The sequence below is a fragment of the Poecilia reticulata genome, chromosome 12 (genome assembly GCF_904066995.2).
Source record: "Poecilia reticulata chromosome 12, P_reticulata-male-v2, whole genome shotgun sequence".
Taxonomy (NCBI): Eukaryota; Metazoa; Chordata; class Actinopteri; order Cyprinodontiformes; family Poeciliidae; genus Poecilia; species Poecilia reticulata.
Window position 1 is genome coordinate 24,002,819 of NC_088841.1, and position 18,803 is coordinate 24,021,621.

The window sequence follows — 18,803 nt, forward strand, 5'->3', positions numbered from 1 at the left end:
GTAGATAATTCCTTTGAATATCCCTTTAACTCTTGAAAAGATCATTTGAAAAATGTGAAAGTGAGACAAATAACCGGAGTTAAATATAGGAAAATGGTTTAATATCTTATATAAACTCTATTAGAGGTTAAATATAGTGGATAAGTGTCTGGTCATCTCATTAATAACACCTGGGGAAAACCTGCAGGCCACAGACAGACAGACAGACAGATCCCGTTTATTCCTGGATGAACGCCAACAAAACCGCGGCCTGGACACGAAGTGGGTCAAAATTACCATAAATGAAACCTTTAATTCCACCTTAAAACGCACTAAAGGTGGTTCTCACACCTTAAAAGCCTCTCTGTAAGTCATTATGTCTCGGTCTGTGTCGGTATTCTGATCCAACATGGCTGAGAAACACGGAGAAAAAAACACAGAGGCGACATTTGAGCGGACAGAACAGGGCGTACTCACCTGGCGAAACCGCGACTTTCTCCAGGTTCTCCCGGTCCAACGCAGGTTTTATCCCGAACCAACGGCCCGGACGGGGAGGAGGAGGGCTAGGAAGGGGTCTTCAGCTGGGAAAGATATGGGTGAATGTTTTGGAGAAGTCCATACAATCTCTTCCTGGTTGTGGCAGGTATGTGGGCGTGGCTTAGGGACTTCAGGTGTGCAGTTGAAACTGCAGCGGGTGCGGCGGCGGCTGGTATCGCTGCTCTGACTCATCACTGATTTGCTGAGCGGGATTCAAAAAAGGCCTTTTTCTCACCCAGCGGCTCTGTGAAGGAAACATCCAGTCAGACTGAACACGGATTTATTTAAAACGTGAAATAAAATCTTTTTATTTAAAATAAAAATGCATGTTGAAAACTGATGAACTGATTTCAGATTATGTTTCTGTACGTTAAATAAAAACGACAGGAAGGCCTTAATGTTTTTATGTATGTCTGATTTTATGGGACATATTAATTACTGATCATCCATAACAGAAAAACAACAAAAGCAAATTTTATTTTATTTTTTAACAAATCACATAAATACTGATGGATGGATGGAGTCTGTTTCCCGCTGTGACCTTTGACCCCTCCCTGCAGTGCTTCTCCAGTGGTCGGCTCAGATCTTCCTGCTGGGATCAGGCCGGGTTCTGCTCTCCATCAACTCCTCCGTCCCTCTGGGGGTCCAGTGGAGGCGCCGCGCCTCGTTCCCTCGACGACGAGATCCAGGAACAGATACGGAGCACAAATCCTGCGGAATTCACTCGGACAGGAAGCTGGACTGGAGCAGGAACGCTGCGAGCGCTGAACAGGAAGGAGCAGAGCCGCCTCCTTTTCCTGTCAACGGGTTCTTCAGCATCTGACGACGGTTTTGTCGTCTGCCTTTCACACACACGCTTCTCTCAGCGGACAACCACAAGGCGGAAAGTCGCTTGGACACACTGCAAAAACACGTCTTACCAAGTATGTTGTAGTTTCTAGTGCAAATACTTTAGTGCACTTCAAATAAAGCTAAACCAACGTACAAGTAACTTTTCAGCAAGAAAAAGTAAATAATTCTTTAATATTTATGAAAAGTATGAGTTCCATTGGCAGATTATTTCATTTAAAATGTAGGGAAAATGCTTTGTTACAAGTGAAATAATCTGACCTGTTACCTAGCAACCCCAGTGGAATTCTGCCCGTCGCCTAGAAACCAAAGCCTGAGCTACACAATATCATTCTTGGGTAATAAAATTTTAGTCTGGTTATTTTTACAACATGGGAAAAATATCTTATGAGTGAAAATATCTGGCAGTGGAAATAGAACTTTTTTAAATTAATATTAAGGAATTACTCATTTAAAACAAACATGTATCTTACTAATGAGACAAAACTTGTTAGTTTTGTCGCATTTAAAGTGAATTAAGATATTTGCATTAGAGACTAGACAAAAAATATTTGTGTTTTTGCAGTGCACCAATTATAACTCCCTGTTCTACTGTAAGAAAAATAGTATTGTGAAATGAATTTTACTTACATAATGTTTATAGAAATGTAACTTTTTGGGCTTAGTAGTTTTAATTTTAAGTCTATAAAATGTTTCTCAACAATCTCCTACCATACTATGCATTTAGCAAAATGTAAGGGGTTGGTGTGACCAAGTCTGTTTTAGAGTAAAAACTCACTGGATGTTTTGTGACACAAAAAAAGAATCAGAGGGACAAATTTGTGCAAATCTCTGAATTGTGGTTGGAGGCCACACAAAATTAATAAAAGGGCCACAAATGGTCCCCGGGCCACATTTTGGACACCTCTTATAAGCTTTCACTTTTTTTTAAGTCACTGCATTAATCAAAGAGGCCCTGAATGTTAAATTAATGAAAACAGTGGTTATTAGTAATTTATTAACTAATTTTTAAAAACCCATCAGCATTATGCTTGGTACTCAGAATTCAAGTCATATAATTTCACACTATAAAAGATTAATTTCTCTGATTATACAAGCGAACACAAAAGAGATCACAGATAAACAGAAGGACTTTAAATATTAATTTATTTTCCAGAAATTTACAATTGTAGTCTTAAAAACCACAGAAAAACACATTTGGTTTAAACAATATGTGGACTAAAGCCAGACAAAAAACTTTACATAAAATCCAAATTTGTTTAAGGCATTTTAAACAATCAGCTTTTATTGGATAATCAAAAATATATTGACAATGTTTATTCCTCGCTGTAGGTAAAATGAGACTGTGCCTGTAAAGTGTTACTATGACAACACAGTTTGACAATTTAATATCTAAAAACAGCATTAAAGGCTCTGTCTTGATGAAAGTTTGTACAACATGTTCCAGGAAATTAAAAACTAATATTTCTATTACTGTATTAAGCTCAGACCTACAGCATTTGTAGCTAACAAATTAGCATTTCATGCTAACATGCTAATGTTTACCCGTTACCTTCAAAGCAATATTTGGACATAAGGGTGTTACCATGGAGACTTACCAATTAGTTAATATCACAAAGAAGTACATCTGTGTTCATATGCTACCAGGCTCTATGCTAATGTTTAGCATGCCAACAGACCAATATCTCCAAATTAAGGAAACAGGTGGTATTATTTATTCATCCCTGAATTTTTATATTAACTTCCGAGTATCTAAGCAATCTTACATGGTCCTTATTGTTCAGGTCTGTTTGTTGGCCAATCAAGCAAAGTAATATCACTGAACTAGCTTTTGGGATCTTTAGCGGTCTTGGCCGGTACCAGGTCCTGCTGGAAAATATCAGATTGTCCATAAAGCTTTAGAAGGAATCTCAAATTGCTCTAATGTTGCTACACAGCTGGTCTTTAGAAAACCCAGTAGACCAACACCAATAGTTGACTTCAACATTTCCATCAGACTCTGAGACTTGCCAAGTTCAGGGATGGTAAATGTATGGAAAGCATCTCATGAGGTTCAGGAAATAAAATGTTGCGTCCCAGGAAATCTTAAGTCAGTAACCGGTAAGTCACGGGAAAATGCTATTTTTGTTCTAGAAATGTGTGTTAAGTCCAGGAAAGGTGCAGAGAATATTCCAGGATAGAGACATGAAATTACGTGATGGTTTCCAGGACAGCACCTGATAAGCTACAGAGAGGTTTTAGGCCAGTAACTGGTAAGTTACAGGAAAGATTCTTGGGAAATGCCAGTAGGTTCCATGAAAATGCCAGGATAGCACCTGGAAAGTTCCAGTACAGTACCTGCAGTTTCCAGTTCTAAGAACAGTTCCAGGAAAGTATCTGGTACGTGCAAATGAAGTTCCAGGTTGGTACCTGGTAACTTCCAGGAAAGTCTCAGCCCAATAACTGGTAAGTTACAGGAAAGAACATGATGGTTTCTAGAAATGTTTGTTAAGTTGCGAGGAAGGTTTTAGGAACATTCCAGGACAAGTTACAGAAAAGTCTTAGGCTAATCACTGGTAAGTATCAGGTATTTTCCAGAAATGTATCTGGTATGTTCTGAGAACATTCCAGGTTGGTACCTGGTCCATTCCCAAAGAAATAACTGGTAAGTTACAAGAAAAATACTTGTAATTTAAAGAGATGTGCCTAGCAAGTCCCATGGAAAGTACCACATAGGTCCCAAAACCATTCCAGGATCCTGCATAATGGGTTCCAGAAATATTTTAAGCCAATAACCGATAAATTTCAGGAAATTATCTGACAGGTTTCTAGCAAAAGTCTCAGGGAAGCCTCTTCTAAGCTCCAGAACAGGAAGTAGTAAGTTCAGGGAAAGTTTAATCAGCATTATTTAGTGCCATCAGAAGTTTTGCATGATACTGTAAGTGTAGGAGAGCACAACTCTTAATTGAAATACGTTATGTAAGAACATAGCCGTCCAACCTGCACTGTGTTACTACAGGTAACAGAATCACATCTGAACTTTCTGGGAAAGTCATTCCTGTCCTCAGGGATCCAGCCGCTGAGAAAGTTGTATATTTACAGTAAAACAAAGAAAAAGAAGCAAAAGAGAACAAAGTGAAAATTAAATATTTACTGCCAGCACAGTGAACAACAGTGAGAGAGGAAGAAGCAGTGGCAGCTTAGTGTTTTTTTGTCTGAACAGTGGATCTCAAACCTCACAAACACCCTCTATTAATAGGATAATAATGGATCTACAGTGATTTGGCACATTGATGGCAACACAGAAAATGACGATGATGGCGGCTCAGAGTGACGCTGGCAGGCTGTAGTCTTAACTGTCCTTCCTCACTGGAAAAGAAAAATAAAACATTCTTATTTAATACTTTTCAGGAAAAACACAAATGACAAAAAAATAGCACCTACTCTTCCACCTGCCTGACCCTATGCGTCTCATAACTGAGCTTTTTATATGCATTTAGTATTTATTAATGTAATTTGTCACATGTAAATTCTTGGCTTTTGTATGTTCTGTTAAAAATTGTTGCAAAAATCCTACATTTATTATCTTTATAAAAATAAGATCAGTTTTTACAAACGTGCATTGTCGCCCCCTGGTGGCTCATATTTGTTCCTACACATTAGATATTTCCTGTTTTTAAACATTTTCAACTTTTAACTTACCAATTCTGGGTATTTGTGTTATTTTACACTACAAGATGACTGTTTTAACAAAAATAAACCTTAATTTATTTTATCTTAAAACTAAGCAGATTAACTGTTAAAGTATTTTCAGTGTTTATATAAAATTTATGATTTAATTTGACATTTTGTCATAAAATGTATTATAGGTTATTTGATTGTTTATAATGTGCGGAAATATTTATTTTGGTTTCAAATAGATTCAAAAGTGGAGGAAAATAAAGAATTGGGTTACATTTTTTACCCCAAGGCCAGCATATAAATGAGTTTATGTGAACTAAATGACTTTTTTGCCTCTTGTGCTCCAGTTGTTGAATTTCTCCGCCTGAGCCTCTGAGATCAGATTAAGTCGGACGTCTGCTCAACACGGGCTGGAAAACGGCGCCATATAAGCCCGAATGAGGATTTGATGGTTATGTAAGCGAATTCACGGAGGTTTTCCCAGGATGGAGAGCGAAAGGGAAAAAGTCTGAGCCGAGTCACTCAGGTTGGACGATGACAGCGGGAACTTTTGACCCTTTGAAACCGCAACCATCAAGTGGGAAAGTATTTTAACGATGAGACAAATTGCATGCGAGCGATGAGCAGGAAGATGAAGTCGTGTCATTAGCAGTAACATCTCATGGCTGCAGGGGAGCTCACTTATCATGAGTCACCGAGTGTAATCTACGGGGTTCTATTCCTGCCCCAGAACGTCTGATGAAGGGAAAACCGAATCCCCAGAAGTCCCTCTGCGTCTCCGGTTTAAAGAAGAAGAAAAAAAAAAAAAAGTGAATGGAAATGTCTCCAGATGTAATTTAATGCTTACATTTTTATGGATGTTGTGACACAAACGCGTGTTCAGCTCCAGCTGGGTCGCCTGGGCGAGTCTGTGTGAGGCTGAAAATGTATTAAGGCCACATTGTGTAAGGAAATGTAGGATGTTATTTAGCTTTAAAGGTGTTGGTCATAATCTGTCAAAGTAAGAAATATGAGAAACTACACCAAATACAAAATAATTTAAAAAGCATTTCAGAACTAAAACGTCTTTATAAAAATATGAGGTTTTTCTCCTGTATAACAATAAAGTTAATATTTTAATAATACTATTAATATAAATAATAATAGACAGTGATGGGCACACTTCTGCTAATACGCTAATAGTGAAGCTAACTTTCAATAAGTTTAGCACCTAGCTTCCAGTAAATTAATATTTCTGGATATTTTCTTGGCAGTTTTGTGAACCAAGTTGAAAAATGTTTGACATTCGTGTTTAAATTTCGGTTATTGACTGAATCCTTCAAGCAGACAGATGTCTACTTTCACGCTCTTATTTTGAAGATGGCGAACACCGTTTAAGCAGCAGTCCCGTTTCCTCTCGTTTAACTTTATTTAAAACAGGAAACGTACAAAATAAAAAACAGACAGTTGAAAACAAGAGAAAAAATCATCACTGTAGCATGTTAAAATTAAACGGGTTGTTGTGTTTCAAAGGTAGATATAATTTGAAATTAGTAGATTAGCATTAGCTTATGCTACATGTTTTCTGGTTAGCACAACTAACCATCATCACTTTTCTTATGTTTTATTGATTGATTAGCATTTTTAAAACGTTTTCTTGTGAAACATTCTGAAAACTACATGTCATTTAAATTTCCTCCATTAAAATGAACACAGATCTATTAAAAATAGTGTTTATTATCAGTAACTTGTGGATAAAAACGTTTCATACCAAGTAAACATCCAGCTCAGAGTCTGATTGGCTCCTGCTGAGCGACGGCAGCGGATCGTCCAGAGCTAAAGTGGAGCTGGAGTCCCGGCGATCTTCACTGGGACAGACGGGAAAAACAAAACATTTTAGATTTTTATGCACTTTACATTTTCAGAGTTGGGTAATAAGTTGGTATATCACCTCAATTACAATAGATTAAATAAATGTAGTATTTATACTGCTGTACTTTGAGTGATTTTACTATGAAGTATTTCTATTCGTGACTAAAAATTTCTGGATTTTTTTTAACCACTGAATAAAAAAAAACATGTTACCAAAAATTCACCAGACAGACCTGCAGGTTTTAAAGTTTTCTTTTTTTTTATTGAAAGAAAACCATTTGGAAAAATTTTATCTTGATTTTTTGCTATTTATATGAATTCTTGTCATTTTGGTTCTTAAAACACCAAAATACACATTTAACTTTAGATTTGGGTGAGTTTGATTATGTAATTTTTAAATATTAAATCATTAATCATTTTATGAGTTGATTTTTCACCAAATTCTTTTTTACTCTTGAGTAATTTCTTGCTACTTGAGTGAAATGTTTTGATACTTTACCCACATCGGTGCATTTTAGGGGAAAATATCTGCTTAAAACAAATTTAGATGCAAAACGTCTCAAAATGATTTCAAAATTATTTTTACATCAAAGTCAGGTGAACAGAGTTCAGTATTTCGTATTTTGGGGTTTTCATATCAGGAAACAAAGTTTTTTTTTTTCCTGTTATTGTTGAAAACAACAGGATGTGAGGTAAGATGGTTGCCATGGAGACAAAGTACCCGTTTTCAGTTTCCTCTTCGTCGTTTCGGATGGATTCAGTCAGAGCAGATTTGGGAAGAAGATCTGGTTGTTTGGAGGAACTGTAAACTGTTGAAGCACCAGAAAGTGAATCAGAAGGGATGAAAGAAAGAAAAATATTTTTTTTAAAATAGAGGTAAAGTTTAATTTACAGTTTCCATCCAGGTTGTCCAGGCTCTGCGCCTTCTTCTCCTCCTTCTTCTCTTTCTGCGTGGACAGAAACTCCTGAGACGCCGACTTGCCTGCATGGAGCGAACTCCTCTTCCTCTTCGAAGACGCTCCCCTTAAAGCTGATATGGAAACAGAAAACACAAACTCATGAAACACAAACCGACTTCAAACGGAGGATAAACAAAAGCAGGAGGCTAAACTTACGATGAAGCTTCCTGAAAACAGTCGTTCCCATGAATTTCAGAAACCTGTCGGCGTAGAAACCGGGCCTGTGGACCGATACGGTGTCCTGCAAGCAGAGAGACGGTCAAACAAAACGTTTGTGTGAACCTGAGGGTAAAACGGAAGGTTGACAAACGAACCCCGTCGTGAACGAGAGCCTTCCAGGAGTGCTCAACCTTCTTAATGAACCTGAAAAACAACACGGAAACGAGAAAAGATGCATCAAATTTCAACAGAAAAACAATACAAAGTGCCTAAAGATCCATTTTAACGGATTAGAAAAAAGTTTTAAATGAAAATATAAATAGAGCAGAAATGATTAATCTGACTAATCAACTAATTTAATAACCTATTAATTGAAAAGACATTTGCTGAAAGGACAACCAAATGATTCCATTAGTTTTTCTCTGCTAAAAAATATATAGTAATAATTTAATGTAATTGGTGTGTTGAAGAAAAAGTGAAAATTTCAGTTTTAAAAGTGGAAATTTTTGTGTTTTAAGCTTCAAGTTGCAAGAATTTTTTTTTGCAAATTTTGAGATAAATGTAATTTTTTTTAAGAAAAATAACTTGGAAGTGTAGGAGTTTGAAAAAGACTCAGAAATTTCCCGGTTTCTTTTTTGAAAATTTCTGAGACTAATCTAAAAACTGTCCTCATCGTTTTCCATCTGATTCGCTGCCGTCGGGTTTTTTGTTACCTGTATGACTGCAGAATATCAATGATTCCCAAAAAGATGAGCAGGTTTTCATCTTTGTGTTTGGCAGGAATCCCACCCAGCCTGGAGGGAGAAGAGACCATTATTTAAACATTTCATCTCCAGTTTGATTAGAGAATGACTGTTTTTTAGAAAGACGTTTGCTGACGTGTCGTCGTCGGCCACCGGCTCCGGGTCCTTCAGGTTCCCCTGGATGGACTCCAGGGCGGTGGAGTAGAGGACCTTCTGTCCTCTCCGGCTGTCGCAGCGGTTCCCTCTGCTCAGCGGCTTCCTGTCCAGCACATGGACGCCCAGCAGCAAACTGTAGTCCATGATCTTAAAGCTCTCCAGGACCTGAGGGGGCAGAAATAAGGAGAAGAACTGAATACCAGCCACAAACTACAAGACTCTTAAGATTGTTCTTTGGGTCATTGTAGATAAAAAAAAAAAACGTTAATTTCTGCCAGAAAACAGAAATCTCCTAGAAAAAAAAAAGGGAGTTTCAAAAGTTTTACATTTTCAACTTTTGCAACTCAGAAAATTTCCAAACGTCAAAAATGTTACATTTCTCAAAACCAGAAATTTCTGTGTATTTGTCTGGAAAATCTCTGAGATTAATCTCAATTTCTTTTAGTTTTTTTTTTGTCCAACAAATTTTTGACTTTTCAAACTTTGAAGGTCTTTTTTTGTTTTTTCTAGAAATTTTCTGAAAATCCTCTCAAAATTTCTGAGTTTTTTGGCAGAAATGTCATGTTTTTAAATCTACAATTTTCCTGAAACAGCATTTTAAATTCAGAACCACTAAGGCACTTAACACTGGTTAGCCATTAGCTTGACACCAAAGTTTTGATTAGTACTTTTTAGCTTAACAGCAAACAGTTGTTAGCTTGACTCTGATTAGCCGTTAGCTTGATCAGAATCTAGTTTATTAGCCATGTTTGTAGCCGTTAGCTTCTGCCAAGTCAGTTTCCCCTGCACCAAATGTTAAGATGTATTTGGTGTTTGAACTTTAAAAATAAGAAGTTGTAAGAGTTTTTAGAGTGAATTTGCAGAATTTAGCTATTAGCATGTGGTTGTGAAGAGCTACTTTAGATGTATAGAATATTACATCATACAGTTTAGAGAAAAAAAAACTAAACAGGGATGAAGAGTGAAGTCCTTACAATTGCTGAAATGTGACTTTTTAAAGTATTGTTTGAAGCATTTCTAGCTCAAAAAGATAGAAAATGAACTTTGATATTCATGTAAGCTGGTATTAAGGTTTAAAAAGGTTAAACCAGAAAGTACAGAACGCCGTAAGCCTCTGAACACACCGAGTTACCAAACACACAGACTGGTCAGGTGCTAATCCTTAATCAAGTGGCCATTGTTGTTTCTGTTTAGTGAAACGGACAGAAGCAGAGACGTCGGCTCAGCCTGCTGCTCTGCTGGGTTGCATAACGTCATCAAAGAGAGGAATTGTGCGGCGATCATCGGCTTAGCGAGGAGCAAAGAGCGAAACCCGCTGAGGACCGATAAGATGATTGAGACTCAATTTCTTTGAGTGTTTGGTCTGATGGAACAACAAGCAAGTAAAATGAGCCGATAGTGGAAATAAGCTGCAGCTGCTGATTCACTAATGAGTATTTCTGCGTAAGCTGAGATTTATTTCCATTAGTGATCAGCTGAGCGGTTAGCATGGCTGCCTTTGTCTTCACAAACCTTCATTTCTGTATTTTAGAACCACGTGACCTTCAGTTTACTGGAAACATGAAGTTAAAATGCAGATTCTGGAAACTTTTTCCTACTGCAACACGATGCAACACAGCCATTGTTATGACTTTGACTAGGCCTTTCTAACTAAAACCACTGGCTGTAGGTTTAGAGCTGTTGTCAAAAACTGTTCAAGTCATAATTTAAAGTTTAAAAACTTCATCTTCAGATGGACCAAAATATAAAGTTAAGTGGAAATTTTGGTATTTTAAGAACCAAAATGACAATAATTCATATAAGTAACAACAAATATATAAAATGTTTCCAAATCAGTTTCTTTCAATAAAAAACTTAAACAGAAATCGCAGGTCTGGTGAGTTTTTAGTTTCAGTGGGTAGAAAATCCAGAAATTTCACTCAAGAGTAGAAATACTTCATAATAAAATGACTGAAGTAAAAGTTAAAAGTACAAGGCGGGAAAAATACACAAAACTGTCTCGTCATCAATGCCAATAGAACCAATACTTTTTCATTTTAATTCCTTAATAAGAAATTATTTATTCCCAATAAGCTCCCATGTCTTTCTGAAAAGTTCCTTGTAAGTTTTGTTTTATTTCACATTTACTAAGAGATCTGAACTAGAAACTAGACCACAGTGGGCCAGATTCTCTAACCCTTCAGCATCAGTGGAGGTAATATTTATGAATATGTCAGAATATAAACACTGCCCAGTTCAGGCAACACAAATAAAAGCTGTTGGTCGAGTTTCTGGTACAAATATCTAAGTCCACTTGAAATAAAACAAAAACTTATAAGTAACTTTTCAGCAAGAAGTAGGAGCTTGTTGTCGTCAATAATTCATTAATATTGATGAAAAAATAATCAATCAGTGGAACAAGTTAAAAATTTTTAATGTTCCACTATGAGATTATTTTACTTGTACAATTATTGACTTAAGCTGAAAAGTTTGATTTGTTTTATTTCAAGTGCATCAAGTTATTTCCACTAAATCTAACACGTAGCGTTTTGCAGTGCGTCCTGCTCACCCTGCAGTCCCTCTGCAGCGTCTTCATCAGGGCGCTGTAGGTGTCCGGGTCGAAGTGAAGCCCGTCCTGGTGCGTCTCCTGGAAGTCCAGGTCCTTGAAGGTGGGCGAGTTCTTCAGCCGCTCCTTGCGTGAAGCGCGGCGTTTGTAGGACGAGCCCTTCAGGTCGTACTTGAAGTGCATCTTCATGGCTCGAGGCAGAACGTTGTTCATCACCACCACGCGGACCGTCACGCCGCCGCACTGGATGCAGTACAGGCCGTAGAACTTGGGCAGCAGCGTCCGCGGGTTCTGGTTCAGATTCTGGTTCAGGACAAACGGGGAAGGAGACATGAAGACGCCGTGGAGTTTAGTTATTTTAAACAAGTTGTTCCCCTTTTTCACTTGGTCAAATTAAAATACAACAAATCTTAAAGATAACCTGATTAAATATAAATACATTTTTAAATGATGATTTATTTTATTTAAACCAAAGAAATGCTACCCAGATCCTTCTGATCCCAGTTGTATTTGTAAGATTTTGTGTTTTTAATATGCATAACTGAATGATTGTGTTTATTATACATTACTTTTGAAATTCTGATGTTTTTATGTGAGAATGAAATAAAAGTTGGTTCTGCACCGTCTTTGACGTGGTGCTGAATCTTAACTTATAAAAATGTAACTGCATATTAAATATATGATCAGTTTCAAAAACCCTCCAAATGTAAAGTATCAGCAGGCACTGACCGTTACCTAGCAACCCCAGGGGAACTCTGTCCTGTTACCTAGCAACCCCAGGGGAACTCTGTCCTGTTACCTAGCAACCCCAATAGAGTTCCAGGATATTTGATCACCTGGTTTTATCGCTGTATGCGAAGCAACATGGCTGTTGGAAGAGACAAGTGTTTAGTTGTTGACTTGAATCCAGAAACCACTGCTAGTTATGCAGGAGGCTCCACTTCTGCTTTTCAAAGATGTCCAGTTGTATAATTGTGCATCTGTTTACAGCCATTGTGTTAAAAGCCGAGTTAGGGGGCGTGGCCAGCAACAGCTTATTTGGATTTAAAGTGACAAGTCGCCCTAAAACGGCTGAAATCTCATTATCTAAGATTTATTTTCAGCTAACATTGTAATAAACATGTTTTGTATAGGCCATAGACCGATTCTAATCTGTTCAAGGAAGCATAATAGTTACACTTTCAAGCATTTATTTCAGTATTTCTTTTCCCTTGAGAGAAAAAACTAAAACGGCTTTTAGTTTTTATTCTGGTTCTATATGTGATCTAGAAGATTCACGTGTCAGAGAAGTGCAGAGCGCTCTGTGGGAAGACGAGCGTCTGGTGATGTCACTGTTGGGAAACGTGTGACTCAGCCACCCACCATGTAGTAACCAGGAAGCAGCTTCTGCAGAAACTCGGCCTCTTTGTGCTGCACCGTCTTGATGATGAACTCGTCGTCGCTGGTGAGGTAGAACCAGGAGCTGCTGGCGCCAGGGTTGGACAGCTCTATCAGCGGCTCCTTACAGATGGAGTACTGAGACGCAGTGACGCAACAGTCAGACAGTTTCGCAACCAGCTGCACGGAAACTCACATCACCATGGTGACGAAACAGCTTGACATGGTTTCAGCTCACCAGATAGTCGTCAGGCTTGATCCCAAACAGCTCCCTGAAGTAGCGGAAGGCCAGCGGCGCGTACGTTTTCAGCCGGAAATCTGGGAAATGATGCGCCGGAGTCAGGTTGCTGCCATCACTGGAGATAATAGTAATAAAAAAATGTTAGTTAGTTAGTTAGTTAACTGGTGAGGCTGTTTGACCAGTCAGAGGGTAAACCAAGTATTGCTAAAGTGTTTTCTTTGGCATCACGTTTCCAGATAATGTTTGGCCAAGAGTGACGGCTTGTTTTTGTCAAATGAAACCAACACCTTGTGTAGACGTGTGTTTTCCTCCATTCATTTGTTCCGTTGAAAGATTTAGGTTTTGGCAACAAAAATATTCAGAAATATTTCTTAAAAAGTAAATTGTGCCACAATCACTGGGACGCACGTTGGGAACATTTGTACAACTGGAAACCAGCAGGACAGAAACTATAACATTTCATTAGGTTGGAGTTAAACCTTTCAGTTTCACCCAACAGGTTTTCTCGTCATTAGATCTGGACAACATTATGGCCAAATGTTTCATTTTCACTAATAAAGTTGATTTTTTCACATGGTGAATCATTTCTGCCACATATTATGGGTTATTATTCAGCTCAAACACCCATTTTCATAATTCTGACAGAAAAACTAGATTTCAATCTAAAATGTCCTGATATTTTGTTTTTGCACACATAATATTCATGTCAGACACAACAGTAGTGTATCTGTAATCCAAGTCCCAGTAGTATTGATCAAATTATTAATTTATGTTTGAGATGGTAGGACAGAAAGTCTTATTTATACCTCAGAGAAACAGGAAGTTTAATCTTTTAGAGGCTTTACCTCAATTGATTGTTTAAAATAATAATTTTGCTTTTTTTCCCCCTCCAATGGACAAATTAACAGGCAGATTATTTCATTACGAGACTATGCAACAGCAAATAAAGCATTAATTCAGTCCATGTTTGATCAGTTTGCATGCTAATCCATTCTACATCAATTTAACAAATATAAAACTTCTCCAGAGTGCAGCCGCCTCCACAGGATGTGCTGCCCTGGGTGGTGAGCCCTTTCACCCTTAATGAAACCCAGGAGAGGCTAACTGAGCTCAAACTATTCTCAATCTTATGAGGAGAAAGTCAAATTTCCTGGATAAACAAAATGTGAGACACCAACTAGCTATTATTCCACTCCTGCACTAAAAATATCTTGATTTATCCCCATTTATACTGTATGTAAATATTTACCTGGGTAAGAAGACGGTTTCTACCACGGAGAAGTCCTGCATCAGAACATCTCTGTCGGGTTTGGAGCTCAGGTTTCCAACAGCATAACCGATTCCCAGCTGGATGGCTCCTTTCAGGGCCTCTGGTGTGGGCTGACAGAAAACACATTTAGAAATTTAAAAAAAAAAAGAAGAAACTAATTACTTCTTTCTTGTCTCCACGCATAACCTTTACACTTCCCCGTCACGAACAGGCTATATTTGGCATGTGTTAACATTTGGTCTAGTTAAAAGTGTCGGGATTAGCACGTTCCCCTCGGGATAAATCATGTTAATGACTGTTGACTCCCTCAGCTGCACTTGGCTTCGTGTTAATTAGCGTGTAAACATGTTCAGTGGTGGCGGTGACCTCAGAAACAAACTAATGCACGGATGTTTTAACCTTTAACGCTTTCAGCCTCACACTGAGCCCGTGTTGTTGTTTGGAATTATGTTAGCGTGTAGCCGCTAACTGTTAGCACCTCTTGCTAGCTGAATGTTGGTGTAAATAGCCTAGATCCATTTCGGGGAAAAACACAATATCATGTTCCTCTCCACAAACACTGGACTAGTTCAGCATGTAATCTGATCATATCTGTGTCAATTTGTTCGTATTTTTAAAGTGACACCCATCTATATCCAGCAGCTTTATAAAGCTAGCAGCGTTTTAAAGCTAGCTTGCATGAACGATGAGAAAAAAGAGAAAGTTCTTCACAATATTTCACATTTGACAACACATGTAAAATACTGAAACTCTACGAAATTATTAGCTTTTACTGTAGTGGACAACTGAACTCTGGACAACTGAAGCAGACGTCCATATCTCTAGCAAGTGCTGCTAACAAATAATGAAATGTAAAGTTCAGCACTGATTTAGGACTCAAAATAATGAAGGGAAACTACGTTTGATTTAGGGCAGTTAATAGATTCAACAAAGTTTGGAAAATACTGTTTTTGTGAGATCTTAATTGGCTTAGGAAACCCCCAGAAATATTTATTTGACCTAAAAGGGGAAAAAACAATAAAATAAAACACAGATCACCAGAATACTATAAAATTAGGAGTCAAGATTAAAAACTCTCCAGTTTACAAAGATCTGCAGTCTTGGTGAGAAATCTAACATTTACATACTTCCTCTTTCAAAATCAATTTTAACAAGATATTATGAGGTTGCTTGAGATTAGTTTTGAAAATCATGATAACGTCAGCATTCATTGTAAAAATGGTCCAGATTCACCAGCAGGTCAATTATTATTTACAAACAGCAGCAGGAACTGTCCTAATATTTTTTGTATCATGGATTCAAAACTGTTTTGTAAAGATATTTCAGACATTTAGCTTTTTTTAATGATTATGCAGCTGTTGCAGATTACACCAAAGTAGAATATATTGACATTTTTAAATTTCTAGTTTAGCTAGTCCGGTGTTTTTTTGCACTGTGTTATAATTCCTGTTATTCTTTTGTTCTGTCCACTTTCTTCCGTAGCGGCTTAAATTTCTCACTTGTGGGACTGAATGGATTATCTGATCTAATGAAAGTCTATTGATTGAAATCTTGTAACCAGAGTAAAGTGATGTCATTGTCATGGTTAAACCTTTTAAATATTGTGGTCTGATACTAAAACATTTGCAGTGATAAACGACTCTCACATGAAACTTGAGAAAGTTGCACCTAACATTTCAACATTAAAAATACTGTCAATGATTAAATATTTCTGAAACAGTAGTTTAAAAACCAGAAGTAATTTGACAAATGAGGGTATGTTTTTCTTACCTTTTTGTGATCCTTTGACGTTTTAGAGGTTTTGGTTCCTCTTCCGTCCTCGTCGACCGTCTCTGTTGACATCTTTTGGCTTTAGAGAACTGAATCAAAGGGAAGCTCAGCTGTTCTTCCTCCAACTTTCACTGACTTCCTGTTTTATTTGCGCTCACTAATGAATGACCCAACGATGCACAGCTTTATGACTGATGGGCTTCATGGAATCTTCATTTCCCCAGCTGGCAGCTCCTGTAGAGAGAAGACGTTTGCATAAAGATAATTATCAGTTTGGTTTGTAGAAACCAAAATACGATGTTAATTATTTTTCCTTGCATGGATCCTGAGCGTCTACAGGCTGTTCTGTCTGAGCTGCTCCTCAACTCTGAGGTACTTCTCAGTTTTGTAAGCCTGTAGCTCCAGAATCCTCCACAGTAACCCTTGGTCCCAATTAAACAGGATTGCAAAACCTGTTACACACACAAAAATCTCCGACTTTCATAACAAAGAGCAGCAATCAGGGCTTACAGCTTAGATCCTGAAACACAATGCTTGTTCATGACTGAGAAGGTTTCCTCATCTCTGTGTTCTTGGCTCTGAAAGTTCTGGGTTCAAATCCAGATTCTGGATGAGGTCAGCATGTTGGAGAAGAGAAGCTCTGTTCGACTGATCTAGCAGAAAAAGCTAAGTATTCATGAATGAGACAGAAAGAGAGAAGTTGTGAAGTTTACTGGCTAATAGGTGCATCATAATTTGTTTTATGTTAAATATTTTGTTTTTTATGCATGTATTTTACTCTTGAACTCTTAAGTTTTATTTATTATTCAACATTTTGCATCGTTTTTGCATAATAAAAAAGGAGTGAAAAGATCCTGTAAGACAGTAAATGCTAACATCCACTAGCTAGCAACTGTTTTTCCAGTAAATAGTGAATCAGTCCTGAAAATTAAATGAACATCTGGAAAACCTTCCAGCATCAAGTTTGTTTTTATTTCATTCACCAAATCCACACATGGCTACTGTAATTTCATAGTAACATAGCATTAGCTTAGCTAACTAGCATTAGCTTAGCCAGCTGTTTTCTGTAGATTCAAAGCTGAAATAAGCAGATGAAGGAGTTTGTTATATTGCAAAAACTCAGTTCTGTTTTTCATCTGGAGCAAAATAAAGAGTTTTGTTTGCTTGTCAGTTTTTATTCACCTTAAGAGACTAAAGTTTGTTTCATCTGGAGCAGAAATGGAGATCTGCTTCATAAGATGGTGGAGCTACTCTTGAGTTGGATCAGTTATTTAATTAGGTAAAGCTATTAACTCGTCTCATGCATTACTGAACCCAGATTATAGATTATATTTGTAGTGATATTTACAATTTTTTTCCCCAATTAGTTTCAGAAAACACAAAACATTTTCTGTAGTTGCACCAAGTAGTTTAAAAATAATGTGAATTAGTGATAATTTCCATCACTTTTCACTGCATTTTAATCCTCATTTAACCCTTTCCTTTCCAGCTGCTTTTGAATTGGCTACAAACTCATTTAGTTAAACATAATTAAACTATCAGAAGTAATGATACCACTTTCTACTCATTTTATGTTTCTTTTGGTGTCTGATGCAAGAGACACTTTAATACAACACATTTTAAAAGCATTTTTCAGATTAGATGATTTGGAGCCATGAGTAAACCTGCAGAAAGCAGCACAGACGACCAGAGAAGCCGTTTATTTTAAGGTTCTGCTTCAGGATGTGGTTTTGTGGTTTTGACTCGAGGAGGCGAACTGGGTCGACGAGGTCGTCAAGAAAAAGATCAACGTTTTTCAGGGATCCGTTCTCACAGCTTGACGTTAGTTTCCTTATTGATATTCAAGGCAGAAAAACGTGACGGGGAAAAATAAACCGTTCATAAAAACATTACCAGTGAGAGTTTTAGGTTCCTGGCTGATAATCTGGTCTGTAGATGGTGTAGCAGATTAAGAGGGAAGTAAAAGTGAATTTAATGAGAAATAAACAAGAACTTACATATGAGGAGACATATGGAGCAACAGCAGGTAAACAAACAACAAGCAGAGAGTATGAGAGTGAAAGAGAGAGGAGGTTAAATACTGAGAGCTGATTGGCTAACAGGATGCAGGTGTGAAGAGAGAGAGAGAGAGAGAGAGAGAGAGCATAATCTAAGAACAAGGTTGATCAAATCAAAAATAATAATAACTGAGTCAAACACATAACAAATAAAAAAAGACACTTGCAATCCAAATAATTCTCTACTAAATTCTTTTTGGTGACGTTTCTAGTCCAAACATTTCAGTACGTTTAAAATAAATAACTTTTCCATAACAAGTAACTTTTCAGCAAAGTATAGACATTCAAGTCAATGATTCCTTCATATTCATAAAAAGTATTAGTTTTACTGGTAGATTATTTCTTTTATAATGTTGGAAAAAATGTGTTTTTATAAGTGACATAATCTGCCAGTGGAACTAACACCTTTTAAAAATCTAAATTAAGGAATTATTTACTTATTATCTACTTTACCTTTCTGAAAACTTACTTGTAAGTTAGTTTGTACTGAAATATTTTGACTAGAAACCAGACCAAAAATACTTGGTAAGATGTTGTGTTTTTGCAGTGTTTAAACAATGTAGATACAATATTTGCCTTCCAGTAATGCCTCTTTTTTTCTGAGTATGCTGTTCTTAAAATTTGGGCCAAAATCAATATCTGATATTAAA

The 18,803-nt window shown here is 37.2% G+C and overlaps 2 protein-coding genes across 2 annotated transcripts in view; both read right to left on the bottom strand.

Moving 5' to 3' along the window:
* tjp2a (tight junction protein 2a (zona occludens 2)) overlaps positions 1–653 on the bottom strand; it is a 42,595-nt gene extending 41,942 nt beyond the window's left edge. Inside the window, exon 1 of the mRNA XM_081613812.1 lies at positions 457–653. The gene's annotated coding sequence lies outside the window, so the exon portion shown is untranslated. The remainder of the gene's footprint in view (positions 1–456) is intronic.
* A 1,841-nt stretch (positions 654–2,494) lies between these two features.
* Positions 2,495–18,189, bottom strand: pip5k1ba (phosphatidylinositol-4-phosphate 5-kinase, type I, beta a). Its single transcript, XM_081613495.1, has 15 exons — positions 18,094–18,189; positions 16,097–16,330; positions 14,306–14,436; positions 13,054–13,171; positions 12,801–12,953; positions 11,442–11,741; positions 8,874–9,058; positions 8,708–8,788; positions 8,150–8,198; positions 7,992–8,076; positions 7,769–7,906; positions 7,598–7,685; positions 6,776–6,872; positions 5,873–5,943; positions 2,495–4,713 (listed from the first exon to the last, which is right to left on the bottom strand). Exons 2-14 carry the CDS (start codon positions 16,166–16,168, stop codon positions 5,905–5,907), a joined length of 1,536 nt encoding a protein of 511 aa, XP_081469621.1. The 5' UTR covers positions 16,169–16,330; positions 18,094–18,189; the 3' UTR covers positions 2,495–4,713; positions 5,873–5,904.
* Positions 18,190–18,803: the final 614 nt, after the last annotated feature.

Bases quoted from the DNA above. Each gene is read 5' to 3' on its own strand.
- pip5k1ba (XM_081613495.1), bottom strand. From the start codon at position 16,168: ATGTCAACAGAGACGGTCGACGAGGACGGAAGAGGAACCAAAACCTCT. The intron at 11,742-12,800 runs GTGGGTGGCTGA...GTCCTGAACCAG, and splicing joins TGCTTCCTGGTTACTACATG to AATCTGAACCAGAACCCGCG. The intron at 8,199-8,707 runs GTAACAAAAAAC...GTTGTTTTTCAG, and splicing joins GATATTCTGCAGTCATACAG to GTTCATTAAGAAGGTTGAGC.